This window comes from Aethalodelphis obliquidens, unplaced genomic scaffold, assembly GCF_003676395.1.
Source record: "Aethalodelphis obliquidens isolate GAN/ISIS:26980383/991018 unplaced genomic scaffold, ASM367639v1 scaffold14, whole genome shotgun sequence".
NCBI classification, from domain to species: domain Eukaryota; kingdom Metazoa; phylum Chordata; class Mammalia; order Artiodactyla; family Delphinidae; genus Aethalodelphis; species Aethalodelphis obliquidens.
The window spans coordinates 921,108-937,821 of record NW_020837958.1 but is presented as its reverse complement, the minus strand read 5'-3'; the positions used below and the strand labels follow the sequence as shown (position 1 = coordinate 937,821).

The following is a 16,714-nucleotide window of genomic DNA, read 5'->3' as shown; positions in this document are numbered from 1 at the left end:
CTTTGTCACAGCTTACCCTTCCCCCTCCCCATATCCTCAAGTCCATTCTCTAGTAGGTCTGTGTCTTTATTCCTGTCTTACCCCTAGGTTCTTCATGACATTTTTTTTTCTTAGATTCCATATATATGTGTTAGCATACGGTATTTGTCTTTCTCTTTCTGACTTACTTCACTCTGTAGGACAGACTCTAGGTCCATCCACCTCACTACAAATAACTCAATTTCGTTTCTTTTTATGGCTGAGTAATATTCCGTTGTATATATGTGCCACATCTTCTTTATCCATTCATCCCATGATGGACACTTAGGTTGTTTCCATCTCTGGGCTATTGTAAATAGAGCTGCAATGCAGAGTGCTTTCATTTGTCATCTCATTGCATCGTTTGGGCGGGTCCAGGCTCTTCGATGATGTGGAAGAGAAACCCACTCAACCTCTGTCAGTTAAAAAGTGGGTTTGTTGAAATTAGGCAGGGGGCTGTCAGGGAAGTGACCTAAGGAGATAAAGGCGGATGTGAACACCTCCCACCTCCTCAGACCACCTCCCTCCATCTTCTACCACTCTGTTCCCTTTCAGTTCTTAAATCCAATTGCGCAATGAATTGCTTGCCTTTTCTGCTTTGAGCTTGGCTAACAACTCCCCTCTCTCTGGCACATCCAGCTTGTCTTGGTGGCCCACTGAATATCTTGTCCCCACAGGTAAAACCCCAGAAGAGGTGCTGAAGAAGTATCTGCAGAAAGTCCGGCATCCGCCAGACGAGGTGACTGCAGGGGAGACAGGGCGGGGCTCACCTTCTCCGTCACCCACAAGCATCTCCTCTGCTAGAGTTTTCCACAGGATGCGGCAGGAGCTGCTTTTTAAGTCCTGACTGGTGCAGAGCTGGTCAGAGCGGACGCCCAGGCTCCCAGGTTCATGGTCCTGAGCGATAGCTGCAGCTTAACCTCTCCCACTTCCCCATCCAGCAAACTGCTGACTGATTCTAAACTGCCTTAACATGAGAGTCTGCATTTAAGAAAGGCAGTATGATAAGCTATGGGCACTGACTTTAAAAGGGGCTTGATGTCCCAGCAGTTCTCAACCAGAGGTGATTTTACGTGACTGGAGGGGAGAGGGGATGCTGATAGTATCCAGTAGACAAAGGCCAAGATGCTGCTAAACTCCCTACAATGCCCAGGAAGGCCCAGGACAGCACCCACAGCGAAGAATGATCTGGCCCCGAATGTCAAGGGTGCCAAGGTTGAGAAATCCTGCTGTAGACTTATTTAAGCAGCAGCCTCTCCAGGACGCCTCAAATACAATTCCTTTACAGATGTTCCATTTAAGTAAAGCTTGTCAGTGAGTCTCTCAGCAAGCATTGACTTCCGCCACAAGCCACTGAAGGATACCAAGGAAGGACGGTCAGTCACAGCCCCCAAGGAGGTTATCATTCTGTTGGCCAGCCCAAATGAACATGTACCACCACCAGGAATCGTTTCAGGAATTTCTCTGTGGTGCAGAGCAGGGCAGAATTCTATTTAGATTCCCAAAGGCAGGTTTACCCTGGTTTGTGGGCTTTCTAGAAGAGGAGAAGAAATAGCTCACCTGACCTCTGAGGTCACGCGGGAACCACCTTGGAGACGCTTTGACCTCCTAGGCTGATTGAGAGCTGATGTCCTCTTTCCTCTGTCCCCTCCCACCCCCAGGACTGCACCATCTGTATGGAGCGCCTCACAGCCCCCTCAGGCTACAAGGGGCCACAGCCGACGGTCAAGCCTGACCTAGTGGGTAAGCTGTCCAGATGCGGCCACATCTACCACATCTACTGCCTGGTCGCCATGTACAACAACGGCAACAAGGTTAGTGCCAGCCCGTTGGGCTGCTGCCACCTCCCACGGGGGCCCTGGGCTGCGAGAGCATGGAGGCCGTATTGGAGTGGCACGCAGGTGGTTTGGGGAGTCTCAAAGGCATCCCAGGGCAGCAGGAGCGATGAACTTGGTTGTTCTCAGCAGGATCAGTTTTCCACGAAATTATGATGTTGGTAAAATCTGTCTTTACCTTCCTTTTGGTCTATGCTACCCGATTCTCCCCCTGTATCCACACTGAGTGGTGGTCTGAAAGGTGTAAACTTCTGTCCCTGAGAGTCCCGGGGGGGAGTGGTCCATGATGATGGGCCAGGGGTTAGTATCCAGTCATACTGGCATGGAAGGATTTCCCATCACCCTTCCTTCTTCCAGGGCTAGTGATTTTCAGTTACAATTCATTTTCGGTGGACAATTTCAAAACACCTTTCACTGCCCCTTCAAAAGCACTGAAGATTTTATCAAGGTATAACTGGAAGTCCCTTAGGGTCCTAGTTCGAGGAGGGGAAGGCTGTTCGTGATGCTTGTCTTGTCCAAGAGAGCCGGTTTCCAGGAATCTGGGAGTGTCCTCAGATGATAACTCTCTGCTTACAATGCCTAAGCCATTGAGTTTTCTCACGTTCTCTCCCATGCCTGGAAGAACCTTCATTCCCCATCTGCATGAATTTGAATTCTACTCATTTCTCCAGGCCCAGCTTGGATTGCCTCAGAGTCTGAGATTTTTGTGATATCCTCCAACCGCTTATTCATCCAAAAAGATGTTTGGCTCTCAGAGGCTGCTCTGTACTTCTCTTGCTGTGGGAAAAGAGTAAAGGCAGCAGACCTAAGCTCAAACCCTGGCTCAGTGGCCAAATGGCCTTGGGCAAGATTTTCAACCTCCCGGACATTTCATTTTCCATCTGGAAAATGGAGATAAAACAATCCCTACTTTATAGGGTGCTGTTAGCATTGTTATTCAAATTGGTATCTCCTTTGTATTATGGCTGTATGTTTTTGCCCTTCATCCTAATATAGCCCTGTGGTTGAAATTCCCGAAGGGCCGATCTTGGGATCTCTCTCTGTCTCAGAGAGCTCAATTATTCGTGAACGACGTGTGTCTGTATCCCTTGCCCAATTTCCTGACCCTAAGACAAAAGGTTTCATCGGGATTTGGCACTTGAAGAGGTTATTTTGGGTTTAAAGAGGTTTCTTAGAAGATGTATTCCCTTTTTTGATAACTGTATTCAAGAATAATCTAGGACTCTTGCGTTTATTTCCGTGGTGCTTCAAAAATGTTGAAGACACTATCCTTTATTCTCTTTTGCACTAATACTTTGAAGCACGCAGTTTTTATCTTCTTTACGGAGAAGCGGGGTGAAAAGGCCCAGAGAGAATTTATTGGATGGAGTGATCCATCCAAGGTCATGAAGCAAGTTAAGGCCAGAACAGAGAGTGGGACCCTGGCCTTGGATTCCCATCCTTTGATCACACGGAGTAACTTCCATTGCCCTGAATACAAGCTGTCCCTTTAAATGAGTAGAGTTTGAATGGAAACGTCCTTAAATAGCCCCGCAGAGGATCCCAGTCTTCCCCAAGGAGATCTGGATGTCCTGGAGAGCTCTGGTCCCCTCTGTGTGACAGCACTTTGTACACACGTTGTTTCCTGCCCACGCTTTCCTTCTCCTCACTCCCTTTCTTTTTGCAAGCTGGGAACAGGATTTACTGTCCAGGCTCTCTCCCAAGCTCTCCTCCTATCCTTCCAGAAGACACGTCACCAGGTCCCGCTGTGAAAGCACGACCCCTCACGTCACTGTCCAGAGTCCCCGAGTCCCCCACCATCCCCCCATCAGAGTCCTGAGATGCAGGGCAAAGTCCGGTCTCCTTATGAAGGATGGGGTCTCTCTTACATGTCCCTTAGCGTGGAGCATGGGGTTGGTGTGGAAGTTTCCTCCTCTTATTTTGGAGAAAGTTTCAGCTTTCAATGGCCTCAGTAGCCAAGCAGGGGGGCAACTCAGGTCTGTTACTCATTTGGGTGCATTTTGCCCCGACCCCAGCCCTTTATCTCTGGTACCTTTTGGGGTTGGGTGGGAAGGTCATTACTAAAACTGTTTCCTATTCTGACCTTGTCTCTTCAGGATGGGAGTTTGCAGTGTCCAACCTGTAAGACCATTTATGGGGTGAAGACAGGTACCCAGCCTCCAGGGAAGATGGAGTACCACCTCATTCCCCACTCTCTGCCTGGCCACCCAGACTGCAAGACCATCCGAATCATCTACAGCATCCCGCCTGGCATTCAGGTGAGCCCACCTTAGCCACTGGCTTTTATCATTTAAAGTTCAAATGTTTGCAGGTAAATGTTTGTCTTCAGTCCATTCAAGCTACTGTAACAAAAAAACAAAAAAACCCACAGACTGGATGACTTTTAAACAACAGAACTTTATTTCTCACTGTTCCGGAGGCTGAGAAGTTCAAGGTTGAGATGCCAGCAGATTCAGTGTCTGGTGGCAGCCCGCCTCCTGGTTTGTACACCGTCTTCTTACTGTGTCCTCACGTGGCAGAAGGGACGAGCAACCTCTCTGGCGTCTCTTTTATAAGGATACTGATCCCATTCGTGATGGCTTCACCTTCATAACCTAATCACCCACCAAGGGACCCCACACACCTCCTAATACCATCACATTGGGGATTAGATTTCAACATAATAATTTATGGGGGGGGGACCCAGACTTTCAGTCTACAGCTCTCCACCCGTGGCTTCCCCAAATTCATGTCCTTCCTGCACACAAAATACATTCATTCCATCCCAATAGCCCCCAAGTCTTAACACATTCCAGCACCCACTTTAAAGTTTCAGTCCAAAGTCTTATCTAAATATCATCTGCATTAGATAGGGTGAGACTCAAGGTAGAATTCATTCTGAGGCCAATTCCTCTCCAGCTGTGAACCTGTGAAACAAAACAATTTATGTGGTGGTGTCTCACCAGACACTGAATCGGCCGACACCTTGATCTGGAACTTCCCAGACTCTAGAACTGTGAAAAATGAACTTCTGTTGTTTACAAACCACCCAGTTTATGTTATTTTCTTATAGCAGCCAGAGCTGCTAAGACAATGTTATGCTATGAAAAGTCTCCTTCCCACTCTGGTCCCCCATCTACCCAGTCTCACCCTCCCCGACTCTCTGCCACTGTTCTCACTTTCTTATGAATCCTTTCAGGGTTCTTTGTGCATTTGCAACAAAGATTTCATCCACTCCTCCCATCTTCACACAAAGGGTGACATATCAGACATATTGCTCTGCACCCTGCACTCTCTTTCTTTTTTTTATAGATCTTTATTGGAGTATAACTGCTTCACAATGCTGTGCTAGTTTCTGTCGTACAACGAAGTGAATCAGCCGTATGCATACACATGTCCCTATGTCCCCTCCCTCTTGAGCCTCCCTCCCATCCTCCCCAGCCCACCCCTCTAGGTCGTGGAAGCACCGAGCTGATCTCCCTATGTTGCTGCTTCCCACATGTACCACAATGTTCATTGCAACACTATTTACAATAGCCAGGACGTGGACGCACCCTGCATTTTCAATGAACAATATAGTCTGTAGATCTTTCCATGTCAGTATAGAGAGAACTTCCACATTCTTTCTTAGCTTTGCATAATCGTCCCTTGTATAAATGTACCATAATTTATATTCAGCCATCTCCATTTGATGGGCGTATGGATTGTTTCCAATCTTTTGTTACAACAAAATGCTGTCATGAATAACCCTGCACGCATGTGAGTATATCTGTAGAATAATTTTCTAGAAGTGGATTTTTTTTTTTTTGTCAAATGGTATTTGCGTTTGTAATTCGATAGATAGTCCTTGACTTTTGTGGACATTTCTTGTGATTCTTCAAAAGACAGCCCTAAGGAACAAATTGAACAACTTTCCTGGCAGTAAACACAAACGTGTCCCTTCCTTCACACGTTGAAGCTTTTCCTAAATGTTTAGGGTGTTCACTGGATTCATTTGTTTAACAAATATTTATTAGTTTACCTTCCTTTCCTCCTTCCTCCTTGCCTTCCTCCATTTTGTCTTTTGTTTAACACACATTTGAGTGTGGACAGGGGACCAGACGTGTTCTAGATGCTAGAGAAAGAATGGTGAGCTAAACAGACACAGTCCTTGCTTCCCTGAAGTCCCCCTTCTAGTGACATAAGGAAGAAATAAAAAGGGAGATGTAATAGTCTGTAAAAAATTGAATTAAAAAACATGGTTCTTCTTTGAAGGACGTATCAACCAGTCAGGCAGAAATAGATACACATCACTAAACTATAGAGTAAACACTGATGTGCGCCACTGATACAAGCTGTGGGAAGCAGGACGGACAGACAACACAGGGCTTCAGAGTCTGACAGGACCTGGCTTCCAATTCCTGGCTGATTCCTCCTGAGCTGGTGATTTGGGGACCTTGACCACTTGACCTTCCTGAGCCCTGTTGCTTTATCTGCACATCCGGGAAGCTAATGTGCGGGGGTTTTGTAAAGATGGGTGATCATGTTTATATGTGCATATTGTGGTCCAGGGTACAGAACCAAGGTGCTCAGTACCTGATCTCCATCATTAATGAGTATCTTACATGTCAGGGTAAGGAAGAAGGCCTACATCTGTCCGTCTGGGAGGGTTGGAGGAGACTTTCTGGGGGCAGGGTACTCACTAGTAGAGGAAAGACATGAAGAAATGGAGGAGAGTGTTTTTAGTTGGAGGACACAACAGAGTTGCCAAGGGAGAGAAAGAGGGGGTGTGGAAGGCCCATAAGGAAGAGTTTAATTTGGGTTAAGATTTGCCAAAGTAGGTGACAGGAGGAGGGAGTAAGGAGGATGTGAGAGAGCGGGCAGAGAAGGGGGACTGTGGCCAGGTCAGGAGGCCTTCAACACCAGGGTGAAGGCTGTGGGTTCTCCTTGACAGGCTGGTGGCGGGGCGTCCCTCAAGGTGGTCGGGCGTTGGTTAGGATTATGGAAAGTCGTGTGATTGGGAAGCTGCTTTAGGAAGGCCAGTCTGGCAAAAGAGTCGGGGGTGACCTGACAGACCAGTTAGGAGACCACTGTGATAATTTAGCTTCCAGTCATGAAAAAGGGAGGGGCCGGGACCAGGGAGATATGGTTGGATGTGAGGGCAAGTGAGACTTCTGGGTTGATTCTAGGGCTGCCAGGGAGGGTATAATAGGGCCAAGAATGAGAGTACGGGAGTCCCGAGAAACAGCCAATGGCCTCGGGGGGAAGTAGGACAGACTGACGTGGGCAAAGTTGGGGTGGGGCACCCACTTTGGAGGATGTTCTTTGTTCCCGGACTCCAGGACCAAAGAACGGGGAGCCTGCACTAGGGTGTAGAGGTGCCCGCCTGCTGCCTCTGGAGGTGCCATGGCTCCCCTAGGAAAGCCCAAGCTTGTGTCAAAGGAAATGCATCCATGCACTGTCCTTGCAGCCGTTCCGTAGACCACCCGTGAGAGTCGGTAGGAGAACCCTCAGGGCAAAGTCCCTTCCTGGAGACCCCAGGGGCCACACAGCTTGGGCTTTCATGAGGAGTGAGGCCCTGTAAGCTCTGCCTTCCCTGCAGACGATGATTCTCTGGGGGAGAAACTCTGAGCGGGACCAAGGCAGAGTCGTGACTGCTGAGCTTAGCACCGTGCGGGGAGCACACAGCCTTGCTGGGCTGGCCAAGCAGGTGTCTGTGTTGGCCGCATAACAGGCAAGTCCCGGGCAGGAGAGGAGTGGGCAGAACCGTGGTGAGAATCGGCCATCAGTTGTCCAGCCTGGCTTAGAAACAGCCGTGGCCGTGGGAATGTTGTAAATGTGACTTCATAAGAATGTCAAATTCAGAACCTTCAAGTCCCACGTCTCCCAGAAGACACTGTTGCCTCTTTCCGTTTTCTGTGATCTTTCCCTTCTCTGAGACTCCACTGTACTCGTCATGCTGTTCAGTTTGCAAAATCATGCCTGATCCTGAACACACTATTAGAAAAGATTGTTTTAATCCCATAATTTTTAAATCATTTTGGAACTGTCGTCCATAGTAAGAGAAAATGGAAAATCTGTGTTTTCTTGAAGTTTTGTCACTCATTCATTCATTCCTGCATTCACCCGCTCATTCGTTTGTTCAGCCAGTGTACGGTTACTGATCTACGGTGTGAGAGCTTGTACCAGGAGCTGTGTGGAATTATCAATATTATATTGGCTTCATCTAGAAGGGATTTTAAAACAGGGTTTCACAGACTCTGAGGGGGGCCAGGGGCGCTCAGAAATTATAGACAAACATTGTGTGTAGGGGGAAAATATGTGCATTGTTACTGGGAGAAAATCCCTCATTTTTCATGAGCTTCTCAAAGGGACCTGCAGACCAATCTGAACCCTGATAAGGAAGCCTTGTTTTTGGCTAACTTCTGCTTCCGTTTCTTTCTCACCTGGTGGCTTGAGACCGCTTGCTTAATAGGGGTATTGGATGATGACAGTTGCAACGTCAGAAGAGTTTTAGTCGTGAATATGCCAACGTATATTGTTAAATAATACAACAAACCAAAACCCATGGGGACCAAGGAGAAAATCCCCAAGAATCATTCAGATGATTCTGATTGCATGGTTCTTGGCTCAAAGCTCACAGGCACTTATGTTATCCTGAGTAGTTTAGAGGTTAAAAAAGTCCAGAGTACGCTTCAGGAAACCTGGGCTTACGTTTTGGCAAAGCCATTACCATAACGGAAGTCATTTAACCTCTGGGGCTGCAGTGTTCCTCTTTTGTAAAACAAAAGAGCCAGAATAGATGATGATGAGGGTGATAAACAGCTGCTGAGCTCTGAACGTGCGCCTTAACATTCATAACGGCCCACATCTTCCTTATTTAAGGGGTGGGGAATTAACACCCCGAGGAAGAGCAGCTCCAGCTAACACAGCTGGGAGGCAGCAGCTCTGCATCCAGAGCAGGTCCAAGAACTCGAGTATGTGTTAAACCGCTACTCCCACCGCTGTTTGGGTCTGTTCTCTGTCTAGACTCTGCGGCCATTAGTATTCATCATTACTTGAATCAATCACAGCCTGCACCCCCTGCATCCAAAAGATTCTGAAAAATGCTCCTTGCTCTCTTTTTTTTTTTTGCTTTCAGGGGCCAGAACACCCAAATCCTGGGAAAAGTTTCAGCGCCCGTGGCTTCCCACGACACTGTTACCTTCCAGACAGCGAGAAAGGGAGAAAGGTGAGAGCAGGTTTCAGCGAAGGGCTGGGGAATTTTCTTGTCTCTTAGGGCCTCAAGTTTGCTCCCTAAACAGAACTGGGTCTCTTGTAACTCTAGATGCCCATGTAGTAAAGTCGTAGTCAAGTCAACTAGAGGTAGGATGGATATGTTTAGAATTTTATTTTTGCAGGGTGGTGGGGCCTGGGCTTTTGGCTTTTTCCTCTCCTGGATTTTACTGGCAATAATTCCTCTATTTTAGGATCCTTCCTCTAGAGCTTTGCTGTCTAATGGCAGATCCTGGGACCAGCACCAGTGACAAGACCTAAGAGTCTGATATAAATGCAGAACCTTAGGACCTACTTCATTTTAACAAGATCCCAAGTGATCTGACAGCATATTAAACCTTGAGAAGCACTGCTCTGGGGCAGGGATCTTAATTTGTGGAATTTTATTTGCTTATTTATTTTTTAATGAATACTTTGATTTTCCCCGAAAGAGTAGAGGGAAAAATCACTGGGTTTCTGGATTCTTAGTGATTCTCGGTGAGGCCTCAGCGGTTCTATGAACTCTAAAATTAGAATTAAAATTTCATGTTCATTTTCCTGTGGATAAGGCCAGAAAATCATTGGATTTTCAAAACATTCCCTGATCTCAAAAGTGAAAAGAACCGTTGATTTATTGAACAAGAGGTGTGCCTTTGTTAGCTTTCTCTAGGTCACGCTGCGTAACAAACAACCCCTAAATCTCAGTGGCTTCCTTCAACCACTGTTTATTTCTCATGTACTTTGCATGTGAGTGGCTGTGTCTCAGTTGCTGCTGTGGGTCAGCTTTCATCTGCTCCACGTGGCTTCCTGTTCTGGAATCCAGGTCAAAGGAGCAGCCCTTCCGTGGTCCATCCCCTTCCCATGGAATGAGGCAGATTCCCAAGAGAGAATCCAAGCAGGAGTGTACAATCCCATTAAAGCTGCTCCTGGAAGCTTGTTACTCCCACTCACCTTCCATAGGCCCCAGCAAGTCACGGACAAGCCAGACAAGGAGCTGGTGCCCTGCCTACAGGGAGGCCCCTTGGCAAAGAGTGTGGCTCATAGCAAAAAGTGTGGCTATAGTCTCTCAGAGGGGAAGAATCAGATAGTTCGGGACCATAAGAGAATCATATCATCCTGAAGAGGTGCCCAGTTCAGTGTCCCCAGATTAGGAGGCAGGGCCAGTCCTGATACCTGTTCGCCCTGAACAGCCACGTCTCTACGCTCGAGATCTACAGCTCCAACTGCTGGCTAAAGCTGGCTAAACGTCTCCACCATCAAGTCCTGCAGTTAAAATTAGAATCCTCTTGCCTAGAGCTGCTCCTCTGCCAGGCCTCCCTCTTCATGTTAATGACATACTCTGCATCCCTGGGACCAAACTGGACACATGAACATCTCGGACTCTGGCTCTGAACCACACATTTCTCCCTGCACTGCCCTCCAAACCGCTTGAATCCTTTTCTAATCCTGCCACCGCCAACCTAGCTATCTGTCACCAGAATAGTAATCCTGAAACACAGTTTCTGGCATCACTCTCCTTGCTTAACTGAAATAAAGCGAGAGAAAACAATACAAAATTGTTAGGATGGCTTTCCCTTCCTTCTTCACAAGGACAATCTTCTCTGCTTGATATACAAGACCTACTACAGTGTGGGTCCCCTCTCGCCAATTCCTCACCCTTATCCCTCCTGTCTGCCGTTCCCCGATGCTAACCTTGGGCTCCTTTGCAGAGCAAAGTAATAAGAGCATGGGCTTTGGAGCCAGACGAGCCTGGGTTCAAATCCTAGTTCTGCCATTTACCAGCTGTGGGAACTGACGTGAAGTTGACTTAATCTATAAAAGAATGGTGATCGCTTCTAGCTGTACGGACAGGATGTTGTAAGAATTAAATGAAGGTCGCGTTTGTAACATGCCCAGCGTGGTGGCAGCAATCTCAATTATCCATGCCTTGGATGATATGTGTTTCCAGTGTCTATACGTCCTACTCTATTAATATACCTCATATCCTCCCCTCTCTCTGAGATCAGCTCAGAAGCAGCCTCCTCCATGAAATCTGTACTGACCCCCACCTGAGAGTCAACAGAGACATGACTGAGAGCAGGGATGGGAAAGTCAAGCAGTCCTGAAGCCAAGGCCCCCTCTGGCACTTTCTAGCTGTGACCAAGGCAAATCTTTTGTCTTCTGAGCCTGTTTCCTCTTCTGCAGAGAAGGGATAATGAGTATCCTGTGTTGGCCAATTATTATAACCATTACATGACCCAGTGCCTGGCATTAGTAAGTAAACACTCAGGAAATGGTAACTCTTAGTTTCAGAGCCTGCTACTCTTATTACTATTAAGATTCCCCACCTCCAGCTGGCACCGTGGTTATAGTCATTCAGTTTTGAACCCAGTGCATTTTAATCGGGTGCCTTCTTCATGCTGGTCAGGGTGTCAGGCATTCATCTTAACAAAGATTTTTCTAATGCAGCTGAATTAGAACATTCTGCAAGCCCTAACACCTCTCTGAGCCTCACCTATAAAACAGAGATAATATTAGTACCTGCCAGACCTGCCTCAAAGGGTGGCTGTGAGGATCAGATGAGAAAATAAATATGAAATAGCCTGGAAGAGGTCAAAACGCTTCCACCATGTCCCTGGAGAGATATTCCACAACTTTAGCTGTGGATCAATTAATACCACATTCAGGTGGTGGTGATGGCAGTGGGGGAGGGCATAGCTCAGAAGATCTCAGATCATAAGTGCCTTGGATGCCTAGATCCCAGCTTTTAAAATGCAGCTATGATGCTCGCACCTAGCATTTGTTGAGTAGGTGTGCCAAACACTACTGTGAAAGTGCTTTTCACATAGTACTCCCTAAGTTACGCACACAACCTTCAGGGGTAAAGTGTACCATTGCCGTTTTATAAGTAAGGAAATGAAAGTTCAGAGAGGTGATGTAACTTGTCCACGGTCACACAGTTAGTCAACGACAGAGTCGAGACTTAACCTGCAGGTCCCTGACTCCATTTGCAAATCCCTTTCTAGTCACTGTGCTACTTAGGGTATCACGATGCAGGAGGGGCTAGGACCTTTGGGAGGACTCTCCACTTCCCAAGGGATAGTCTTTGACCACCACTGAATGCCTGACTCTGACCTCCTGCCTTTTCTCTTAGGTCCTGAAGCTGCTGCTTGTGGCCTGGGATCGCCGTCTCATCTTTGCCATCGGTACGTCCAGCACCACAGGCGAGTCAGATACCGTCATCTGGAATGAGGTCCATCACAAGACAGAGTTTGGCTCTAATCTCACTGGCCACGGCTACCCAGATGCCAATTACCTGGATAACGTGCTGGCTGAACTGGCTGCCCAGGGAATTTCTGAGGACAGTACTGCCCAGGAGAAGGACTGAACCGGAGGGGCTTTGGGGTGGGAGAGGCCATGGGACCACAGGTCAGGAAGTGGGGAGAGTCAAGGTGGAAGTTGGCGCCATGCCCTCCCAACTCCCTGTCTCCCCTCCTGTCCTGCCTCCACCCCCCATCCCTCCCAGCCCCAGGCTGGGGGGAGCAGTCAGAATGAATAAGGTGGTTGGTGTCATCCACAAACCTCATCCAACGCAAAGGGGACGTGGGATGAGGGCCATCCTCAGTCTGTTCCCATGGAGTTTTCGGTGCTGGGAAGGCAGGGACCCCCCTCACCCCCCTAAGCAGGGGGCACGGGCAGCACACTTAGGGTATGGGCACTCCTTATCCTGGCCTTGTGAAGCCGGAGGTTCATGGCTCAGCCGGTTTCTTGCTGCTTCCACTCTGCTTCGAGAGCGGAGTTTCTGCTTTTCTCTCCTCCGCTGGAGGTGAGGGGCTCTCACTGTGCAAGACTGGGGGGCAAAGTGGTGAACCGCGAAACTGCTGTGACGTCAGAAATCCGTGCCTCGGTGTACAGCAAGGAAGCACGTCTCGCCAAGAGGGTCAGGGTGGCACAGGCTCCCGGGAGCAGGCTCAGCTCTCATCATCGCCCTGGCTTCTCTGGGCCCTCCCTCCTCCTCCCACCTTTGACCTGTCCAAAGAGGCATACAGATGGATAGGCTCTGGGGTTCCTCTCTGGGGCCGCATCCCACGATGTCTCCAGCCCCTCTCTGATCAGATCCGAGCCTGCACCCAACTTAGCATCTGAACAGTCCTCAGGGAGAGGAGCCCATAGCCTTCTTCCCAACTCATCCCAGACCGGCTCAAAGATTCCATGAGTTTCATCCAGTCACTGTGAGTGGAGCCCAGGCTGGGCTCTGTGCCATCTGTGTGCGTGCATATATGTGTATGTGCATGTGCGTGTGTGCGCATGTGTGCACTGCTGGGCCAGGTTGGTGGAGGGTCCCGTCGTGTTCTCACACTCTGTTTTGCAAGATGTCAAACCCCCATTCTGATGGGGATGAAACAGCCCTTGACTTGCTTCACCCTTTGCCAGCCCATCCCATAGTCAACTTGGACCCAGAAGAAGACAGAACTATGCTTGGGAAGATGTGTAAGGTGAGGGCTGGACTGACCCCTTTGTATATCTCTTTCAAGATGAGATCTGAGCCAGACGACAAGGGCTTCACTCTGTCTCCGTGCACATTTGCTAACCAGAGCCCGGAGGTGGTGCTGGGCCCCTCACCTCCCTCGTCGATTACAGGATGACCCAGAGCGTGAGGGAGACCCTAGCCCATTCCCAGCAGGATTGGGGCCACGTTAGGGTCCAGTCCAACCTGCGTCTGGGTTGTGTCCCAAGACCCTGTATAGCCCCTCCCTGACATTCCCTTCAGCTCCCGTTAAGGAAGGGATTGTGTGTCAGGGAGGAGAGAAGGGGGACCAAGAAGGGAAACCCAACCCTCCCTTTGAAAGTGGGTTCTTTGAACTACGTGTTTGGGGGAAGTTCCTCTGGATTCTAATTTGATTTTATATACCTCACGTTTGGGGATTTGACGTATATATATGCATATATATTTCATAGTATGTGGAAGGTTTTCGATGCTAGAAAGGTGGAAACGGAAGAACCTTCAAAACTGGTATTTAAGTTAGAAGCAGAAGCCAAGCTTTTCTGAGAGCGGGCTCCGAGCTGCTTGCTCCAAACGCCTGCAGGCGTTTTGACCGTCGGGCGGCCAGTGGGCTCACCTGGGTGTCACCCAGCTTCTGGGTCACGCTCCCCTCCTTTTCCAAATGGCTATAGGGGTGTTAATCGGCTCCAGCAAAGGGAGCTCTGACAGGAGGAATGGCTCCTGCTGGCTGAGTTCCAGTCTCTCTCATCCGTCATTTATCTCACCAGCAGACCAGGGCCTGAGTTCACCGCACCATGGGGCAGTTTCCTGCCACAGTGGGGAAGGAAACATCTGAACTCAACGGAAGAGACATCCCTGCAGCTTTTGATGTCACGTCCATGCCCTTTGCCAGGCTAAGGCTACGCCGTGCCAGAGATGAGCCACGTTATACGCCTCGTACCATCCCTACCTTCATTCAGCACCCTTGTCAAGTATCCCCTGGGTTCCTCACCCACAGGGGATGAGGAAACAGACCGAGCGTCAGCGGGTAGATAGAGCTGTGCAGTAGGAGACGGGAAAGAAAGAAGAATGCTTTGACAACCGGCAGAGGGCCGTGGGGAGAGATTGATTTCCCTGGATCAGGAAGAAGAAGGTGTGGGTGGAGAAGGGGGCGGCCAGGAGCAGAAAGAGGATGCAGGGAACATGTAAGGCAGGCAGTGTGCCAGGGGCAATACCCCTTTGAGAGTCCATCTTCGTACCTTCAAGCCTTCCCCCACAGGGCGCTGATGGTATCGGCGCCCCGTGTCTCTTGCTCTCTAAGGATGCTCAATAGGGACTACCTCATCCTCATGCTGCTCTAGTTGTGGGACCTTCTCAGAAGAAGGAATCTTAAACTTCCTTCCTAACACTGTGTCAGGCAAGGCGGGAGGCATTCCTTTGCCCTCTCTCTTGTGCCAACCGGGAAAGGTACAGTCTCGGGTTCGGTGAGAACCCCCTCCAGCAGAGGCCCTGTGCGTCCATCACTTTGACACAGGAAGTTCTCGCAGCGGAAGCCCTGCTGTGTTCCCTGCCCCGGGCAGGGAATTTCATGCCTTTCCTTTCATGGTCTTAGCACCAGCAGCCTAGTTTCTCCCTTCCTGAGTCTCCAGGGATGACACGTGGGATTGGAGACAAACCTTGTTATATGCTCATCCCTTAAAAGATGAATTGTGTATGTGTAGTTGTGTGTGCCTTTGTGTTTTCGTCCCCCATTTGTAAAGCTTGGACTTCTCTGTGGTTTTATACTTGGTCAAAAGTGCTCGTCCTGGTATTGCACTGTTGTGGGCATGAGAGGATTAGGGGAAGGTCCCGCGTGGTACAAGAAAGGACCCTGTCCTCTTTCCTTGTTTGTGGCCACTGACACTGATGGGGAGTGGGGAGAAGGTGGGTCTGGGAGAGGGCAGGTGAATGTCCTGTCGCAAATCATTGTTTGAAACCAGCGTCTTTTGACGTCCTTGGTGTTGCTCTGTGAGAGGACATCGCCACCTGGTGCTCATGAGGTGTAAGTGCAGAACAATAAGTGGTAAATGAACAACCTCAAAATTGCCGTCAACCTGCTTTCTGTAGACCAGTACCCCGACCTGTGAGGCATTGGGGTGACCTCCCTAAGTCCGTAAGCAACCACAAGCCCTTCCACTGAACGGGAGAGTCCCTTTTTCTAATTTTTTCACATCTTTTCTACCCACACGTTTGACCAAGTTACCTAGCTTGATTTCTTGTTCCTCTAAAGGAACAGACCATGTGACAGGGGAAGTACGTAAGTGAAACTGTGGGGGAAATACCGTCTTAAAAGCCATGAACGTTTGCTTCTTAAAGTTCCCTTCACCTGACTACACTATCGTGTATGTTTCAATAGTTTACAGGCTGTTGTTTTTCAAATACATGTTTAGTATTGATCATCTCGATACTAATGAGATCACAAAAATAAAATGCAATTGCAAAGCCGCCTTTGTCACCCAAATGTGTCTCCATTTCTGATCGTCTGTGGAGTGTGGTTAGTGTTTCCACAGATGCCAGCCTGAGCTAGCCGGTCAGAAAAGCAGGATTCTGAAAGCGGAGCCTGTGAACCCCTCATGGAGGTTCTGATTTGTAAAGTGAATTGATGACTAAGCCACAGACTCCCTCATTCTGCTTTCCTGTGGGTGAACAGTCGAACAGAGTATTCCTTAAGTACACATTTGGATGCATATTTATGTGCAACGTTGTTAGAAATATAAGTTGGTGAAGTTGAGAATCTGCCTGCTAATGCAGGGGACACGGGTTCGAGCCCTGGTCTGGGAAGATCCCACATGCCACGGAGCAACGAGGCCCGTGAGCCACAACTACTGAGCCTGCGCGTCTGGAGCCTGTGCTCCGCAACAAGAGAGGCCGCGATAGTGAGAGGCCCGCGCACCGCGATGAAGAGTGGCCCCCGCTTGCCACAAGTAGAGAAAGCCCTTGCACAGAAACGAAGGACGCAACACAGCAAAAATAAATTAATTAATGAATAAACTCCTACCCCCAACATCTTCTTTAAAAAAAAAGTCTGGGAGGCTCTAGCTATACTTGGTCTCTCTGACTCAGTAATCTTCAAAGAATTCACGGGGAAGTCAGTATTGGCAGGAAAGTGGTTAGCTTGGCTGAAACATACCCACAAAACACCCAGAGC

General features: G+C 48.8%; 1 protein-coding gene across 1 annotated transcript in view; it reads left to right on the top strand.

Annotated features, from left to right (window-relative positions):
• DTX4 (deltex E3 ubiquitin ligase 4) overlaps positions 1-16,008 on the top strand; it is a 36,066-nt gene extending 20,058 nt beyond the window's left edge. The window contains exons 5-9 of the mRNA XM_027114617.1: positions 696-757; positions 1,680-1,832; positions 3,950-4,111; positions 8,953-9,042; positions 12,199-16,008. Of these exons, the coding sequence (XP_026970418.1) occupies positions 696-757; positions 1,680-1,832; positions 3,950-4,111; positions 8,953-9,042; positions 12,199-12,432 (701 nt within the window). The 3' untranslated portion in view covers positions 12,433-16,008. The remainder of the gene's footprint in view (positions 1-695; positions 758-1,679; positions 1,833-3,949; positions 4,112-8,952; positions 9,043-12,198) is intronic.
• The last annotated feature ends 706 nt before the right edge of the window (positions 16,009-16,714 follow it).